The sequence below is a fragment of the Bos indicus genome, chromosome 3 (genome assembly GCF_029378745.1).
Source record: "Bos indicus isolate NIAB-ARS_2022 breed Sahiwal x Tharparkar chromosome 3, NIAB-ARS_B.indTharparkar_mat_pri_1.0, whole genome shotgun sequence".
NCBI lineage: Eukaryota > Metazoa > Chordata > Mammalia > Artiodactyla > Bovidae > Bos > Bos indicus.
Window position 1 is genome coordinate 14,289,184 of NC_091762.1, and position 15,926 is coordinate 14,305,109.

Genomic DNA, 15,926 nt, shown 5'->3' on the forward strand with positions numbered 1-15,926 from the left:
ACAAAGCCAGCAGAGCATAACTTGGCTCGTGAGAGGGCAGGTGAATTAAGCTACAGTGGATCCTGAAAGAGTAGAGGGGAGGGATGCCAAGCTTAGCCTTGGCCAGCAATCAGGATCCCTTGTCTGCTGGGTCAGAAAGAAAAGAGGAAACGGTAAGGCAGATGGCAGGTGGAGATGGTTGGGTTTTGTTTTGTTTTGGGGGTGCTTTTTGGCCACGTGGCAGCTTGTGTAGTCCTAGTTCCCTGAGCAGGGATTGAACCCAGGCTCTTGGTGTTAAGAGCGCAGAGTCCTAACCACTTTACTGCAAGGTAATTCTTGGAGCTGGCTTGGGATGATGGTGGAATAAAGTGATTAGGGTCTGGTGACCTTGCTTGCTCATTAAATTGGAGGCAGAATGGTCAGCTGAGTATGAGGGGGAAGCCAAGGGACAGAAACTTGGAAAGAATAAAGACAGTGTGGAGCAGCCACCAAGAAGACAGGAGAGTGAGCTGACTGAGAACACAAGGAAGGGCCTCTGAGCAACGGCAGAGCTCCTGATTGAGGTCAGAAAGTGAATTTGCAGGACCCCTGCAAACTGCTTGTCACATTTTTTTTCTAGCATCATTCAGCAACCCAAACAGAAAAGTGAAGAGTTTAAATGCTCACAGCTGACAGTGTGTGGTCCCCGAGGCAAGTGCCTAAACCTAGATGGAGACGAGGTTGATGAAGTCTGTGGAATCAAGGACCTGAGAGGCTGACCTGTTGAGTAAGTGCTGGAAGCCCCCAGGGGGCCACAGGATTTCATATATATATATATGAATATATGAATATATATATATAGTGGGGGGCAAAGTTGGGGGGTTGTGCCACGCAGTGTGTGGGGATCTTAGTTCCCTGATTAGGGATGGAACCCATGTGCCCTGCAGTGGAAGCCCAGAGTCTTAACCACTGGACCACCAGGGAATTCCCCAGGACTAGAAACAGGAGGATGGGGAGCTTGAGCTAGATCCTCAGGGACCTGAGGTGGACAGATGCTGCAAACAAGGAGTTGAAGATGCATAAACACATTCTCTGAGCCTTAATGAGCTGGGTTGGGATTTCTAAGAGGGCAGCTGGGGCATCATGGAGAGTTCTGAACTCTCCCAGCCAGTGGGCATGGCCACCACCACGGCTGTATGGCTGTATCCCTCTCATTTTCAGACCTGATTTTTATCAGAGTACCTCTTTTATGCACCTATCAGTTCAGTTCAGTCTCTCAGTCTTGTCCGACTCTTTCGATCCCATGAACCACAGCACGCCAGGCCTCCCTGTCCATCACCAACTCCTGGAGTTTACCCAAACTCATGTCCATTGAGTCGGTGATGCCATCCAACCATCTCATCCTCTGTCGTCCCCTTCTCCTCCTGCCTTCAATCTTCAAGGACAGTTAAATAAATGATTAAATCAAGAACAAGTGTACTAATGAAAGATATTTTTTTCAGCCTTAGTGGTCATTGATTTTGGCTGAAGTCATTCACTTTTCATCCATTTGTTCAAGAAATATTTACTGAGCACAAACCAGGTGCTATCGTAGGCCAGTGGAGTCTGCACAGACCTCCCTTGTAGTGGGGATGATGAGTGATATGAAGAAAAGTAAGGGGATAAGGCAGATATGTGTACATAAGATTCTAGATGGTTTGTTTAGAGAAGGCATTTTTGAGGAAGTGACATTTGAGCAGAACTGAAAGACGTGAAGGAGCAAGTCAAGTAAATATCTGGGGGAAGAATATTCCAGAGAAAGAGGTCAGTGCAAAGGCAGGAGTAATGCTTGATATATTTAGGGAGCAGCATGGCTGGAACAGGGGAAGCCAAGGGGAGGGGGTAGGGGCTGGGGGGTCAGTGAGCAGGGGGAGACGTAGGCCCGTGACATAGACCCTTGTAGGCCATTGTAAGCCCTGGGACTTACTATCTGCGTGAAACGGGCACCAGTGCAGGGTTTTGAACAATGGTGTGAACTGACTCAGGATTTAAAGGACTCCCCGTGGGTGCTGTGACTGGAAGAGAGTGGGAACAGAAAACCAAAGCGGAGGTTCTTGCTGTAATCTAGGCCAGAGATGACAGGAGTTGAGGCGGAGGAGCTGGTGAGTAGCCTTATCTGAAACTGATTAACTTTGCACACATAGATGATCTCTTGTGTTGATGCTGAACAGATGTGTAAGCCAAGACTGGCATCTTTGGTCTTTCAACTCTCACCCAAGTTCCTGTACATACTAGCCCACCAGATAGCTCAGGAAGTACACGCACCCTCACCAGTAGGGGACCCAGTGTGTGGTCAGGGGTGGAGGTTTGCCACCGTTTCTGGGTGGACAGTCAGGGTTGCACCATTTCCTCCAGGCAGTGACTAAATGGGTAAGTGACATCTAGTGGCACTGCTGAGCTCGGGGAGGGGTCCTGGTGAGCCCTTGCCACCCCAGCCCCTGGTCTTTTAGAATTGCTGCACAGGTTTTTTTCCTGCTCTGCTCTCTGCCCTCCTACCGCTTCACTGTGCTGACTTTGCTGGTTTTGTTTTTTTCTTTAATATGTGAGCTCCTAGCCTTATTTAGGGATACCATCAACTCCGTGCTTTCTTTGAAAGAGTGTATATAATGCATAGGATTTTGAGAGATGTAGGGGTGGAGGGAGAGGCAGAGAAAGAAGATATTTTTAAGAATTTGGCATGGAAAGACAAGCACATCTTAATCCTCTCCCAGGCTTAACCAGATTCCATTCTGAAGTGTTTAAGAGTGAGCTTTGGGATCAGACCCCAGGCAGCATAGGAAGTTCTCGCACAGTGGCGGGCTCAGAGCCACTCTTCTCCCAGACCTGGGCACTGAGGGTTGGCCCCTCGCCCGGGACCCTGACCCTCCTGTCCGTTGCAGCACCAGGAACCCAAACTGTCTGGCATCCCCAGACCAGAGGCAGCTTCACCGAAAGGCCAGGTCCTTCACTCCCTTCTATCTTGTGGAATCCTACTCAGTCCCTTCTTTGGAAAGACTCCATGAGATGGATCCAAACCATAACCAAAGGAGGAAGAAGGCAGACTGCCCCTGCTCTCAGAGCTGAGGAGGGCGATGGAGCCTACACCCATGACCAACGGGAAGTCAGAGGCAGATAATCCAACCTTGGCAGCTTGAGACCTCAGGCTGGGGCAGGGATGCTGGGCTGGGCTGGCAGAGTGGGTGGGTCTGGGAAGCTTTCCTGAAGGGTGGGAGGGTGGATCTGGGGTCGGATCAAAGAAGCCTGGGCTAGAGCAAGGGAAGAGTGTTCTGTTGCTTTCCTGCGAGGTTAGCCACCCCCATGCCCACTCTCCACTCCAAGGCAGGAACTGCCTCCTCCCAGCTTTGGAATCAATTCCCTGGGACTCCTAGGAACCTAGAACCAGGGGGTCTGGGAGCTCATCAGAGGAGAGACTTGGCCCATGGAGACCACACTGCCCCCAGGCAGGGAGAAAGGCACACCCTGTGTGTCCTTGACTCAGGATGGCACCCTCTCTGTGCTAGCTGCTGCAAGCTCAGCTGGAAGGCTAACAAGAAATCCGGATCATCTGGAAACCTGGAAATGTGTAGCCGACAGTCCCAGAGCACTGGGATTCAAGAGGTGTGAGACCGTGGCGAGGAGGTTGGCAATTGTGAAATCCAGGATCTGCTGGCTCTTTTGACCCCCCAGGGACATGTTCCTGAGGATCCCCAAGTGCCAAAGCTCCCGTCTGAATGTCTTTCCCAGGTTGGTGGAGAAGACGCAGGCAGGGAGAGATGGGGGCTTCGTCCAGACAGTGTGCGTCCTCAGCCTAGTGAACTGAAATTCACAGGCACTAGCCAGCCCGGTGCCCCCTGGGAATCTGGGCAGGCAGTGGGAGGGGGGTGCTGGTGGATGGGGAGGGGTGAAGGGGTACTGGGTTGAGGGAGGCAGGGGGACTATACAGTCTGTCTTTGACAGCTAACATTTTCCAGAGCTGGCGCCTGCAGGGGAAAGGAAATCAGAGCTTCCCACCTCACACATCTTTTTCCCATTTTGTTCATGCTGCCCAGGGAAAGCCATTAGGGCTAGGTCAGTCTGGGGCCTCCCCTACCCGCCCATGTCTCCAGCCCTACTATAAGGAGGGGTAGGTTGGTGGGGTCACTGGAAGGACAAGGCCCTAGCCTGGTGAAGGGGCCAGACTCTGAACTCTTGCATCCCTTCTTAATTCCCTCCCTGCTCAAGATGGGAGGATGGGGGCAGGGACCAGGAATCTGGGCTCCTGGAGCCCATCCTTACTCTGCTCAAATCCCCCTGTAGCTCTGATTCTGTCTCTGGGGAGTCTGGCCCACTGTTCTGGGCCTGGTCTGCAGCAAGAAGGGCCCTGGGGTTGGGGAAGCTGGTCCTTATTACCCAGCTCCTGGGGTTCCAGCCTCCTCCCTGGAGCCATTAGCACAGCCAACTTCCTTAGGAGCCCGGCTGGGGGCCAAACTACCAGGTCTTATCTGGAGACAGTAGCTGCATTTTGGGGGTTAGAGAAGGAGGGAAATGGGAGTGCTAAGGAGCTTTGAAGAGGTGTCCCTCCGCCCCCGAGCTGGCCAATGTTCCTGAATCTGATCTGTCAGTCCCACTTACCCTGCGCCCCAGGGACAGTGGGTCCAATACTCTCTTTCTATCTCCATACAGAACCTCAAAGCCTAGGCCTAGGGCCCCCTCAGTCTCTTCTCTGGGATCTCACCCTTTTCTCCCACCACCCCCTACTTCTTTCCTCTTCAGTCTCAGAGTCTGATTATCTGGCCCAGTGCCCACCTTCTGCAGTTCAGGCCAGAGGAGGAATGTAGCCCCGAATCAGCCTGCAGCCCTGTCGACTTCTTTCTTCCTCCAAAAACTCCAGATTGTCTCAATGGACAGAGGGGTTCTGTGGAGCCCTGGCTCTTCTTCCATTTCTCATCCCCAGAAAGTGGGAGAAGAGATATCTGGGAGGGGGCTTGAGCTCCCCAGAAAATGTCTTGGGCTGGACCGCAGGCTGTTCATCTTTTCCCGGGTCTGTTCATCTTTTCACTGTCCCCAGGTACCATGCAAACCCAAGGTCCACTCTGCCAAGCTTTTCATAGCTACAGCCTTGGGCTGCCAGGGGTTAAGGGGCCAGTACCAAGAGTGGAAATGGCACAGGGATCTGGCCCTAGTCACTGCATCATAAAAGCCAGGAGTTTTACAGCAGGTCACAGGGCTGACTGGCTTCTTCATCCAGCAGTGTTGCCCTGGGGGGATTCCTTCCGAGTGGGGAAGGGGCCACGGCTGGCCAGAGTCAGGCCCAGGGCCATGTGGCTTCAGATGTTGGCAGCTGCCACCAACAATCCGTGCCACACTGAATCCCCACCTCAGCCTGGAGGTTCTCTTGAGAAGCGAGGAGGCTCTAGAGGAAGGGGGGTCAAATTTGGTGTTTTTCACTGCAGTAGGAGAGAAAGTGAAAGAAAATGGCAACCCACTCCAGTATTCTTGCCTGGAGAATCCCAGGGATGGGGGAGCCTGGTGGGCTTCCGTCTACAGGGTCACACAGAGTCGGACACGACTGGAGTGACGTAGCAGCAGGAGAGAAAACGGAGCAGGGCCTACGTGGGGGAAGGGATTGAGCTACCACGGCAGACTGGCAAGAAGCAGTCTGGGTGGTGGAGGCAGGGTAGCGGAGCAGAAGAACAAAGAGCCCAGGCCTTGTGCAGGGGTTCTCCAGGCTCTTCGATGACTGCCCACACCTCTGCGCCTGCCCCTGAAGAGGCGAACAGAGCCAGGGGCCTCTCTCAGGGAACAGAGATTTGATCTCCGGACATGTCTTCTGCCAGTGCACCCCCAGCTCCTCCTTCCCCCCTCCACTGCTCAGCCTGCCCAGCTCAGTGCACCCAGCCCAGCCCTGAGGAGAGCGTTGGCAGATGGAGCTGGGAACCAGGTAGCAGAGCCAAAAACAACAGAGGAGCCGCCTGGCTGCCCGGTGCCTGCAGATTCCCCTGGTCTAACTGTGATCCCTCCTGTCACAGGCAGCTCCCTCCTCGCATTCTGCGCTTCTGACCCCACCTGCCTCCCCCTTTGCCAGGGCCCCAGGGCTGGCTCCGGAGGCCGTTGTCATACCTTCCTTTGAGTCTGGCTGCCCCTTCCCCCATCACTCAGATTCTCTGACCATACCTTTCCTAGTTCCCAGGATCTCTCTCCTGTGCCCAGATGTTCCTGGGAATGAGTTGCCTCCTTTCTACTCTCTGACTCCCAGCTTGCACTTTAGCTTGCTGGAAGCTCTTTTTTTGGTCTTGCATCTATCCTGTTGCAATGGCAATTTCATTTGGGGAGGATCAGAGCCGGGCCTTAACAGATTTGAAAAATGCTGGGTCCTTAAGCCCAGGGAGACACAAGAACAGCACATTTCCTTCAATGTTGAGGATTAGAGCAGACCTGGAGGCAGGATGCTTAAGTCTATGCTCCGTGCTGCACGGAATCCTGAGGGCTCAGGGAGGCCAGGATATACAGCTGTCCTGCCCAGGGGAAGGCCCAGCTCCTCTCTTCTACTCTCCCACTTCCCACCCTCTATAGAATTCCTGCTTCCTTCGTGGCCCCTACCCTGTATGGCAGAGACCCAGGTGTCCAGCCCCACCTGGGTTTAATTTCTACATGACTCTCCGCCAACAAACTCTCTGATCCAGCAGATGCAATAACACTGCGCAGGGTGAGGCCCTTCTACAAGTGCTGCATTTGGCTGGGAATCTCCCGGTCCCCGTTGGGGGTGAGGGTGAGGGGTTCACAACACTCCCGCTCTTGCCATCACTCCTCCCCGACTCAGCCTCAAGGGAATGGTGGAGAGAGGTGGGGCAGCCTCCTCTTCCCAAGCCCCCAGACCCCTTAATTGTGCATACATCTACATCCACTCACACCCTACTCTTGCAACCATTCAGGAGCCTGCCCATCTGCATTCCTTCTGCAAAACCAGCCACTTTCCACATAGCCACACTGCAATGGGAACAAAGCTCCAGAATGTTTCTTTCCTAACTCTAGCTTGTCTGTTTCTTCCTCACCCCTATCCTGCCTCTGCTCCCCCACCTTTTCTCACCAATCTGGCACCCCCCCCACCCGACTTGAGTCTCCAAATTCCTGGGGGAGCCCCAAGAGAGGTATGACCCAGGCTCCTAGAAAGGGGAACGCATTGCCCCAGGCAGATCTGCAGCAGATTTGGTAATAATTAAAAGGCCAGCGACACTAGGAAATTCCTTCTCCTTATGGATCCCGGCGGGAAATTAAAGCCAGTTGTTTGTGACTGAGTGACTGATGCTGGCTAAGCTCCTCCCCATCACCTGGTTCCAGGGCTCTAGCCACTGCCCCTTGCCCCTGGGTTCCCCCAGCCTCCTCTGTTAGCCCCCTTTCCCTGTCCCCCAGCCCTCTCATCCACTACTCCCCAGCCTCATGCCCCCCAACCCCCTTCCCCTGCATTTTTTCCTAAGTACCCCTTACACACGTGCCTCCATGCTCCTATGGTAACAGGGCTGCTGGAGGCTGAAACCTCCAGCCTGGCTGTTCAGCACCATGCTCTGGACCCTCTGCCCAAACTCTCTCAGCCAGGGTTGGGGTGCAGGGGCTGGAGCTCAGGCCCAGAGCTGCCAAACCACAAACACTCACATCTGGAAAAAATTCTCCTCCCAGCCCAACTTCCCTTTGTCTTACTTCTGTCTCTTTGGTAATTCTGGCTGCCTGGCCAGTGGGGGGTGGGGGTGGAGTGGGGGGAGTGAGGAAGTGGAGGGAGGGGAGTGGGCCCAGGCTGGCCTGCCTCCACCCCAGGGAGCCCCCACCTCCAGCCCCTCTAGTTCCCTCAGCCAGACCACATCCCTCGTCTGTGCTCCTGTAGGTCCAGGCCCCCCTCATCCTGGTGACCATCTTTTGGGTGAGGTTTCTACATCCTTAGTCACAAGCTTGTGGAGGAGAGGGTCAGCCCTGGCCCTTCTTTTTTGCAGTAGGAGAGATGCCTACTGAGGAGGAGACTGGACTCTTCTGCCTGGGGGCTCAAGAAGGCTGGAGCGGAGAGGGACAGGAGACCTGGATGTAAGAGGCAGGGGGCAGCGAGGGGGCAGGAGAGGCAGCCGGAGTCTGGTTTCTGCCCCGTTCCCTCCCCCAGCGTCTCCTCATCCCCTTGGCTGGGAGCCTGATTTCACTGTCAAAACCTAATCCCCCTCCCTTTACCTACAGCGAAGCTGCAGCCGAATGATGGGGGAGGAGCAGTGCCTCAACCCCAAGCCCTAAGCACCCCCCAGGGACCACCCCTTCCCTCCACCGTCTCTGCTTTTGTCTATCCATCTTCCCAGAGCCCTTCGACCCGCTGCCCCCTCACTTGCAGAAGACCAGGCCAACCCCTACCCTGCTCCCCGCAATTAAAGTCCCCTACACAAAACCTGGAACCCTAAAACCAGGCTGAAGCCTCCAGCTCCTTTTTCAGAATTGACATTTTATTGGTTTTTGAGGGGGGTGGGGGGCGTCAAAAGCCCTTTCTACAGTCTAATCTCCATCCTTCCTGTGCCAGAGTCACCCTAGTTGCATTATCTTCCCTACACACCCATTATTCAGAGGTTTTCCTCTTTACAGCACAGAGGCTGGACCTCCAGCGTGTTCTCCAGTCTTTGGTAAATCCTCCAGCCCCTTTCCGTTGGCTCTCCTCCACGGGGGTCCTCCCCAACTAAGGCCCCTAACCTCCTAGACTGTTCCAGGCTCTAAAGGCCCAGAATCTCGCAGAGCTGGTCCTCTGCTCCACCCTTGGCCACGCTGGCAGGGTGGGGCCAGGGCTGCGACCAGATGTGGGGATTTTTCTCCCCGCCTCGGAAGAAGCTGGAAGGACAGCTCCGGGAGGGTGGCGGGGCTGGGGGTGCGTTAAGGGCATCCGGACCACGTGCACCGATCGGCCGAGGGCAGCGGGGCCGCAGCGTCCCTCAACGCGGAACGGGCCCCCGGGTTCCGCTCTCTCAGGAGTACCTTATTCCCCGTGCCCGACCCTGCTCCTCTGCGGTCGGCGGTCTAGGGCCTCCTGGCCTGTCTCCGAAGCTCCCTGCCTGACTTCCATTTCTGTTTGTCTCCCGGCCCTCTCCCTCAGAGTCTCGCCCACTCCCACTTGGGTCTCCGCGTGGAGCCGTGCCCTACCCCCGTCCTTTGATCTCCCACTTCAAAGACGCTTGCCGAGGGGCGGCCGCTCCTTCCGCCGTTTTACGGCTCAGAATGGTGACACCTGAGACCCTGCTCCTCCCCTTCCCCGGGCACCCAGCCCGCGCTCCCCCGCCCCCACCCCCACCCGGAGGTGGCAGCTCTGCGCGCCGGGGGCTCAGCGCCTCTGTCCCCGCCTCCCCTCCCTGCCACGTACTGCGATCCCCTCGGGGGTCTGGGGAGCAGAGTGACAGAGAAAGCGCCTAAATAAAGAGCTCGTGTCAAGTGATTGGCTGTGACCTCTGCCCTCCGTAGGCTCGGGCTCAAGGCTCCTGTTTAACCCTTCGACGCCCGCCCAATTCTTAAAGAGGAATGAGTCTCCCTACTCCAACTTTCAGCCCATCAGGCACTACTGGAGCCCGAAACCTGGGTGGGGAGTCTCGGGCGGGGGGCGAGGGTGAACCCCCTCCCAGCGTCTTCGAGTTGTTCCAGCAGGGGGTGCCGTTGCCTCACTTAGGTGCCTGGTCCCTGAACCCCAGGACCCCCCAGCCTCTCTCGAGTTCGGAGCGGTCACCCTGGATCCAGCTCCAGCTTCAGCGGAGCGGACCTCGGCCGCCCCAGCTCCGACTCGCAAGGAGTGGTTCACCAGCTGGTGGTGTCGCCGGGTCCGGCGCCGAGGAGCAGAGTGCACAGTGTCAGGTTGGGGAGGGATGGGGAACAGGCGAGATGCGACCCTGTGCCTCGGACTGCAGATGTGAGACCCCAGCCTCTGTGCCCCGGACCCGGCGCCCTCCCTTCCCGGTTGAGAGCCCAATCCTAGGGCTCGCCCCCCATCCGCCTCCTCATCCACCCACTGGCGCGGGAGCCAGCAATCTCCGGCCCCCTCGGTGAATTTTGGACCCGCCCATGGGTCTAGATCCAGAGGCCGTAGTGGGGGTGGGGGTGGGACGGTAATGAAGGGACCGGGCTCAAGGCCCCCACAGGTGGGGAGGGGGGCGGGACGGAAGGCGGGGCCACCTCGTTCTTGGGCAAGGGCGGGTCCGCGAAGGGTATAAAAGCTGTCCGCGCAGGAGCCCAGGCCGGCTTTTGGGTTGTCCTCGGACCTTCCCGGTTTCCTGAGTCCCGCAAGGCGGCGGAGACATCTCTTTTGAGTAAACGACTCAGCGTCCAGTGCTCCAGTGGAAAGATCTAAGGGGCCCGCCACTAGCGCCGCCACCATGCCCAACTTCTCTGGTAACTGGAAAATCATCCGATCGGAGAACTTCGAGGATTTGCTCAAAGTGCTGGGTAAGGAGATTTTTGATCGCTGGGGAGAGAAGAGGGGGTGCCGAGGCATCGGAGGTGGGTATGAGAAAGAAAGGGAAGCTGGAACCAAGGCGTGGGAAGCTGGGCGCCTACATCCCCAAGAATAGGGGCCAGACGCCTGGGTCCTGGGGCGCTGGGCCGGAATACCTAAATCCTTCTTTCTCCGGCGGGGCGCCCACCGGTGCCAGCTGCTGCGGTGACTCAGCCTCTGAATCAAGTAGAAACCAGAAGCACGAGGTCGGTATCTCTTGGGGTGAGGCAAGGGGGTTCTCCGCTGTTCAGAAGCTGCACACACTGCGTCCAGGCTGAGTGCCTGGGTCTCTACCCAGCCGAACCCCCCCGGAGGCATTCCTGCCTCCTTCCCCTTTGCCCCCTGCAGGTAACCCAATCTCCGGGGGCAGATTCCTTACCTCTTTGCCTCGGGTTCCGCCCACTAGGTGATCCGTCACAGCAGGGCCCCCAGATTCCCTTTTCTTCCCCTTTCAGAACTTTTCCACTGTGCTCCCCCCACCCTCCATCTGTGAGACAAATATTTTCCTACAGCGAGCAACTAGAGTCCTAAAATCGCTCTGGATAATTATCACTTTCTTAGATTTCAACAAATGGCTTCGTGTGAAACCCCAGCCACCCCCTCCTTTTCGGAAAATCCAAGTTCTCCTCTCCCTCCCTCCCTCCCTGGAGAGCCCGGCTGCAGCCCAGCTGGTTAAAGGTGGAAGAAGTTGAACCTACCTAGACTGCCTGTCCCAACTCCTGTGTGCCCTCAGGTGTCTGAGGGGCCGGGGTGGGGGTGAGGGGGTTGGGGGGTGGGTAGAGAAAGCCTGGACTGGCTGGGGAGAGGGTTTTGAAGAGAGATGGAGATTAGTCAAGAATTCAGCGACTCGGAAGCCACCTGGAAACCCTGGAGCCCTCCATTTCTGGCCTGAACAGACTCTGGCTGGACTGGGCAGAGGGCACCCTGTGTGGGGCAGGGAGCTGTAGAAATGAGTTAGGAATGAGGAAAGGTCTGGAATGCTGCGAGGAAAGCGAGGATTTCCACACCCTTCCTCACTGTTAGTTCTTCTTGCAATCTGACTGCAGTATTTCTCGGAGTCCTGTCAGCCTTTCTTGCTCTACCCTTGTTGAAATGAAAGGAGAAAAGTTTTCCCTTCGGAAAGCCTGGATGCCGTTCCTCCCCCATCATCTCTGGATGCTGGCCCCTCTCCCTAGTGAACGAAGCAGTGGCCTGGAGCACCCGCAGGCCCCGGCTGGAGGATTAGATCCCAAGCCCAACCCTGTTGTCTGTCTGTCTTCAGTCTGTTTGTCCTCCCTGTGGGGTCTCTCAGAGCCACGTGCCCTCCTCGGGGCTTGCTGAGGGGACAGATTGAAAACAGACCCGTTAGACAAACACAGTCCTGAATCAGCCAAGGTCAGCTGAGCCTGGCCCAGCACCACAGTCACCAGAGGCCACGGGAGGGGTGTCCTCTCTGAACCTAGCCTTGCTTCCGCAGGAACCTCAGTCCCTTCTCACTCCTCTTTGTCCTATTCAAGGGTCTCTCTCCTGGGGAGGGATGCTCAGGTATTTGGAGGATACCCACACCTTCCCTTGTGGCTCAGCTGGTAAAGAATCTGCCTGCAATGCAGGAGACCCCGGTTCAATTCCTGGATCAAGAAGATCCTCTGCAGAAGGGATAGGCTACCCACTCCAGTATTCTTGGGCTTCCCTTGTGGCTCAGCTGGTAAAGAATCCTCCTGCAATTCAGGAGACCTGGGTTCAATCCCTGGGTTGGGAAGATTCCCCTGGAGAAGGGAAAGGCTACCCACTCCAGTATTCTGGCCTGGAGAATTCCATGGACTGTATAGTCCATGGGGTCACAAAGAGTCTGACACAACTGAGCGACTTTCACTTCTAACTCACTTCACTTCTTCGTCCCATCCAATATGATGGTCATGGCACATAGCTTCCCAGGTGGCGCTAGTGGTAAAGAACCTGACTGCCAATGCAAGAGGTGTAAGAGACGCAGGTTCAATCCCTGGGTTGGGAGGATCCCTGGAGGAGGGCATGGCAACCCACTCCAGTGTTCTTGCCTAGAGAATCTTGTGGCCAGAGGAGCCTGTGGGTTATGATTCATAGTGTCACAAAGAGTTGGACACGACTGAAGGGACTTAGCACACATGCACAGCACATAGCTAGCCGCTCCTGTTTCTGTAACGGGAAAGCTAATTGTTAGATAGCAGGATGAATTTCCCAGGTAGCACCAGAGAGTGAAGCAGTCTATTTGTTCAAGGAGTTGGAGCAGGATGTGTTTCTTTTACCAGGTCAATTTGTCTTAGGAACCTCAGTCATTGCTCCCTGGTCCCAAGAGATCAGCAACCAAGAAATGGGCCCCTGGGCTCCTGAGGGACAGGCCTTCCTCCTACTCCCTTCTGCCTGCAGGAGAGTGGGTCTGTGCTGGTGCCAAGGGGAAAGGGGATTTGTTTCTCTAGGGATCCAAGTCTGGAGGAGAGCCGGGGGTCTGGCCCACATCAGGGGAATCCCAGGCCACTCACCTGGCCCAGCCCAGTTTGGCCCCTCATCCTCATCCATTGTTACCCGGAATGGTTCTGCTCCAGTTCAGGGCCGGAGGCCAGGCCAGGTGAAGCGGTGCAGGGCTTGGACCTGGGCCCCAACTAGAGATGCCTCCCGGCCTGCTTGACTTCCTGGCAGAGGGCTGCTCTCTCCGGCTACCCCATTCCTTTTAAATAACTAGGGAGAGGAGAGAAGGGGTCCAGTCTGGGAAAGGACAGGGGGACAGTCACAGGGACTCTGAACCTGAATGAGAAGACCTGGGCCCTGAAGTAGGGTGGGTGATCCTGGAGTCGGGGTACATCACAGGAGGGGAGGGGAGTGTCCCTTGAGGGGAGAGGGATGTAGATGTCTTCCAGGAGGGCAGGTGAACAGGAGTCTGATGCATGGAACTTTGAGCCCCAATTCTGGCTTTTTCTTTGCCTTCCTTTAATCAGTAAAAACAACAACAATAAGAGTAGCTACTGTTTGAAAACTTACAGATGTGCCCGGCACTGTGTGTGCTCCAGCCTAAACACACATTGTCCCATTTGATAGGCTCTTGAAGAAGCTATTGTTTCCATTTTACAATTGAGAAATCTAAGGTTCAGAGAGGTTAAGCCATTAGCCCAGGCTCACCCAGCCTGAAAGGGAGGGTGAGCCAGATGGAAATCATGGCCTAATGGATCTTATTTCACAGCCTGTGGCTTCCCCAGGCTACAGACCATTCTATAGGGGGACACAGCTGTCACACCCCCTCCCCTGTTGAGAATCCCTGTTCCTTCTCATTCTGGGAGGGACAGAGACTCAGCAAATCAAGGCCACCAGACAGGGGAGGTGAGTAGGCAAAGAGGGAAGTGGCCGCTACTTCAGGACATGAGTAGTGAGCGCTGGCTGAGGAGAGTCTGCCCTGCACATGAGTGGGGGTGTGGACACAGTGACTCTGATGAGCCCATCCCAGCAGATGGTCTCAAGGAAGGTGGACAAAGGACCAAAAGTGAGGTGAATGGAGCCTAGGGGAGTTGTAGCAGGATGAAGGGACCGGGGAGAACTGACTGCAAAGCTGAGACGTGGGATCCCAGTGCAGGGCTGCTGATGCATCCAGGTGGAAGCTAGAAACAGAAATCCCAAGGGAGGCGCTGCCTCTCTGCCCCTCCTCCCTGAACCCACCAGCCATCAGGGCTGCACCACCTGCCCTCCCTTCAAGGCGCTTTTTGGACACGCAGGAAGCCTCCTTCTCTTCCCAGTCGACTCACAGTTCAGCTTGCTCCTGCTGTCTCCTGGGGAGGGTGTGAGGCAGGTGCCCGGAGCGTCCATCCTCTACCCTCCCTACAGGGGTGAATGTGATGCTGAGGAAGATCGCAGTGGCTGCAGCATCCAAGCCAGCAGTGGAGATCAAACAGGAGGGGGACACTTTCTACATCAAAACCTCCACCACCGTGCGTACCACAGAGATCAACTTCAAGATCGGAGAGGAGTTTGAAGAGCAGACTGTGGATGGGAGACCCTGTAAGGTGCGTGCAGGGATGGGGTCCCTCGGGGTCATGGGATCCATTGCCTGGTGTCTCACCATGACATTTTCCAATCTTTCCCTTGACTCTTTCCTCCAGTTCCAGTGGGGAGAGTAGTGTTGGTGGATAGAAAGGTGGCACTTCCTCTGTCCCTCTGTTGGCCCCCCTTGTCCTGGCTGTGGGCCCAACTCACCTGGCCACCCTCTCATACAGAGCCTGGTGAAATGGGAGAGCGAGAACAAAATGGTCTGTGAGCAGAGGCTGTTGAAGGGAGAGGGTCCCAAGACCTCCTGGACCAGAGAACTGACCAACGATGGAGAGCTGATCCTGGTAAGGCTTCTTCCTGCTTTTCTCCTAGCTCAGACAGGGCAAGCCCAGTGCTACCTTCAGAGATTTTCCAGGACATTCCACAGTACAGGAAATTTAAGAACAACGGTGGCTGGTCTCTGCCTCCTGATGGAGCTGCTGGGGCAGAACTAGGCTGTCTGTGTCCCAGGCAGTACCCTTGTGCAAATGCAAAAGGGTGTCCCTTCCACCTGGAGCAAAGGACTTGCTCTGAAAGGCCCCAGCAGTTCTCTGGGGGGATCTTCCTGGCTTGGGGAGGGAGGCGTAGAATGGACCCTGGGCCTCTATTGTCCTCCATCACATGATGCCCAGGCATTTTGTGAACCGTCCTGAGCCAAGAAGTAGGTTTGGACCTGGAGGCCAAGCAGAGTACTTCCAAGCAACCCTCCTGCTCCCAAGCACAGGAACCAGGGGCCTCCCAGGCTAACAATGACTTCTCTCCCTTCAGACCATGACGGCGGATGACATCGTGTGCACCAGGGTCTACATCCGGGAGTAAGCGGCTGCGGCCCCAGAGCCACCAGAGCTGCCCCCCGCCCATGCTCCCTGCCTCCTGCCCCACCCCTTCCTCTAGGCTAGCTCTCCCCTCATCCTAGTCACTTCTGGGGGTTCTGGGTTGCCTTCTGCAGGGGCTCTCCTTTTATTGACCCCTCCTCTCCTCCCCATATATCAACACGATGGATGGAGCCCAGATCACCGATTCCAGGATCACTCCCCCGACCCCCACCCTGGTCCTAGCCCCAAACCAGCCCGTAGCACCATCTCTCTCCTTTTCTGCAAGGGGACCCGAGGGCCTAAGTAGGAAAGACGGGCCCTCTGTCTTCCATTCTTTGTCCCTGTAGCCCATACGGTGTAGAATATTTATTGGTTAATTTTATTAAAATGTTTTAGGAAATAAAACCTGTCTCTGGCTCGTTGGGAAGGGGCTGGGTAAGTCACCTGGGTCCAGCTTTGCCTTTGAAAGGCAGTGTGAGAGAGTCTGATGTTTCAGCAGCACTGGTACAAGGTTCACAAGGCGGAGGGAACCACCTGGCCTTCACCCTCCTCATCACCGGCCCTTCCTTTGCTGTGGAATCCATGACCATCACCTTCACTCCCCCTCCTCCAGCCTCCTTTGTCCCCAGCTCTGGCTT

At 55.8% G+C, this 15,926-nt stretch overlaps 1 protein-coding gene across 1 annotated transcript; it reads left to right on the forward strand.

Annotated features, from left to right (window-relative positions):
• Positions 1-10,175: 10,175 nt before the first annotated feature.
• On the forward strand, positions 10,176-15,693 carry CRABP2 (cellular retinoic acid binding protein 2). Its single transcript, XM_019953059.2, has 4 exons — positions 10,176-10,398; positions 14,273-14,451; positions 14,662-14,778; positions 15,242-15,693. Exons 1-4 carry the CDS (start codon positions 10,329-10,331, stop codon positions 15,290-15,292), a joined length of 417 nt encoding a protein of 138 aa, XP_019808618.1. The 5' UTR covers positions 10,176-10,328; the 3' UTR covers positions 15,293-15,693.
• Positions 15,694-15,926: the final 233 nt, after the last annotated feature.

Bases quoted from the DNA above. Each gene is read 5' to 3' on its own strand.
- CRABP2 (XM_019953059.2), top strand. From the start codon at position 10,329: ATGCCCAACTTCTCTGGTAACTGGAAAATCATCCGATCGGAGAACTTC. The intron at 10,399-14,272 runs GTAAGGAGATTT...CCCTCCCTACAG, and splicing joins GGATTTGCTCAAAGTGCTGG to GGGTGAATGTGATGCTGAGG. The intron at 14,452-14,661 runs GTGCGTGCAGGG...CCTCTCATACAG, and splicing joins TGGATGGGAGACCCTGTAAG to AGCCTGGTGAAATGGGAGAG.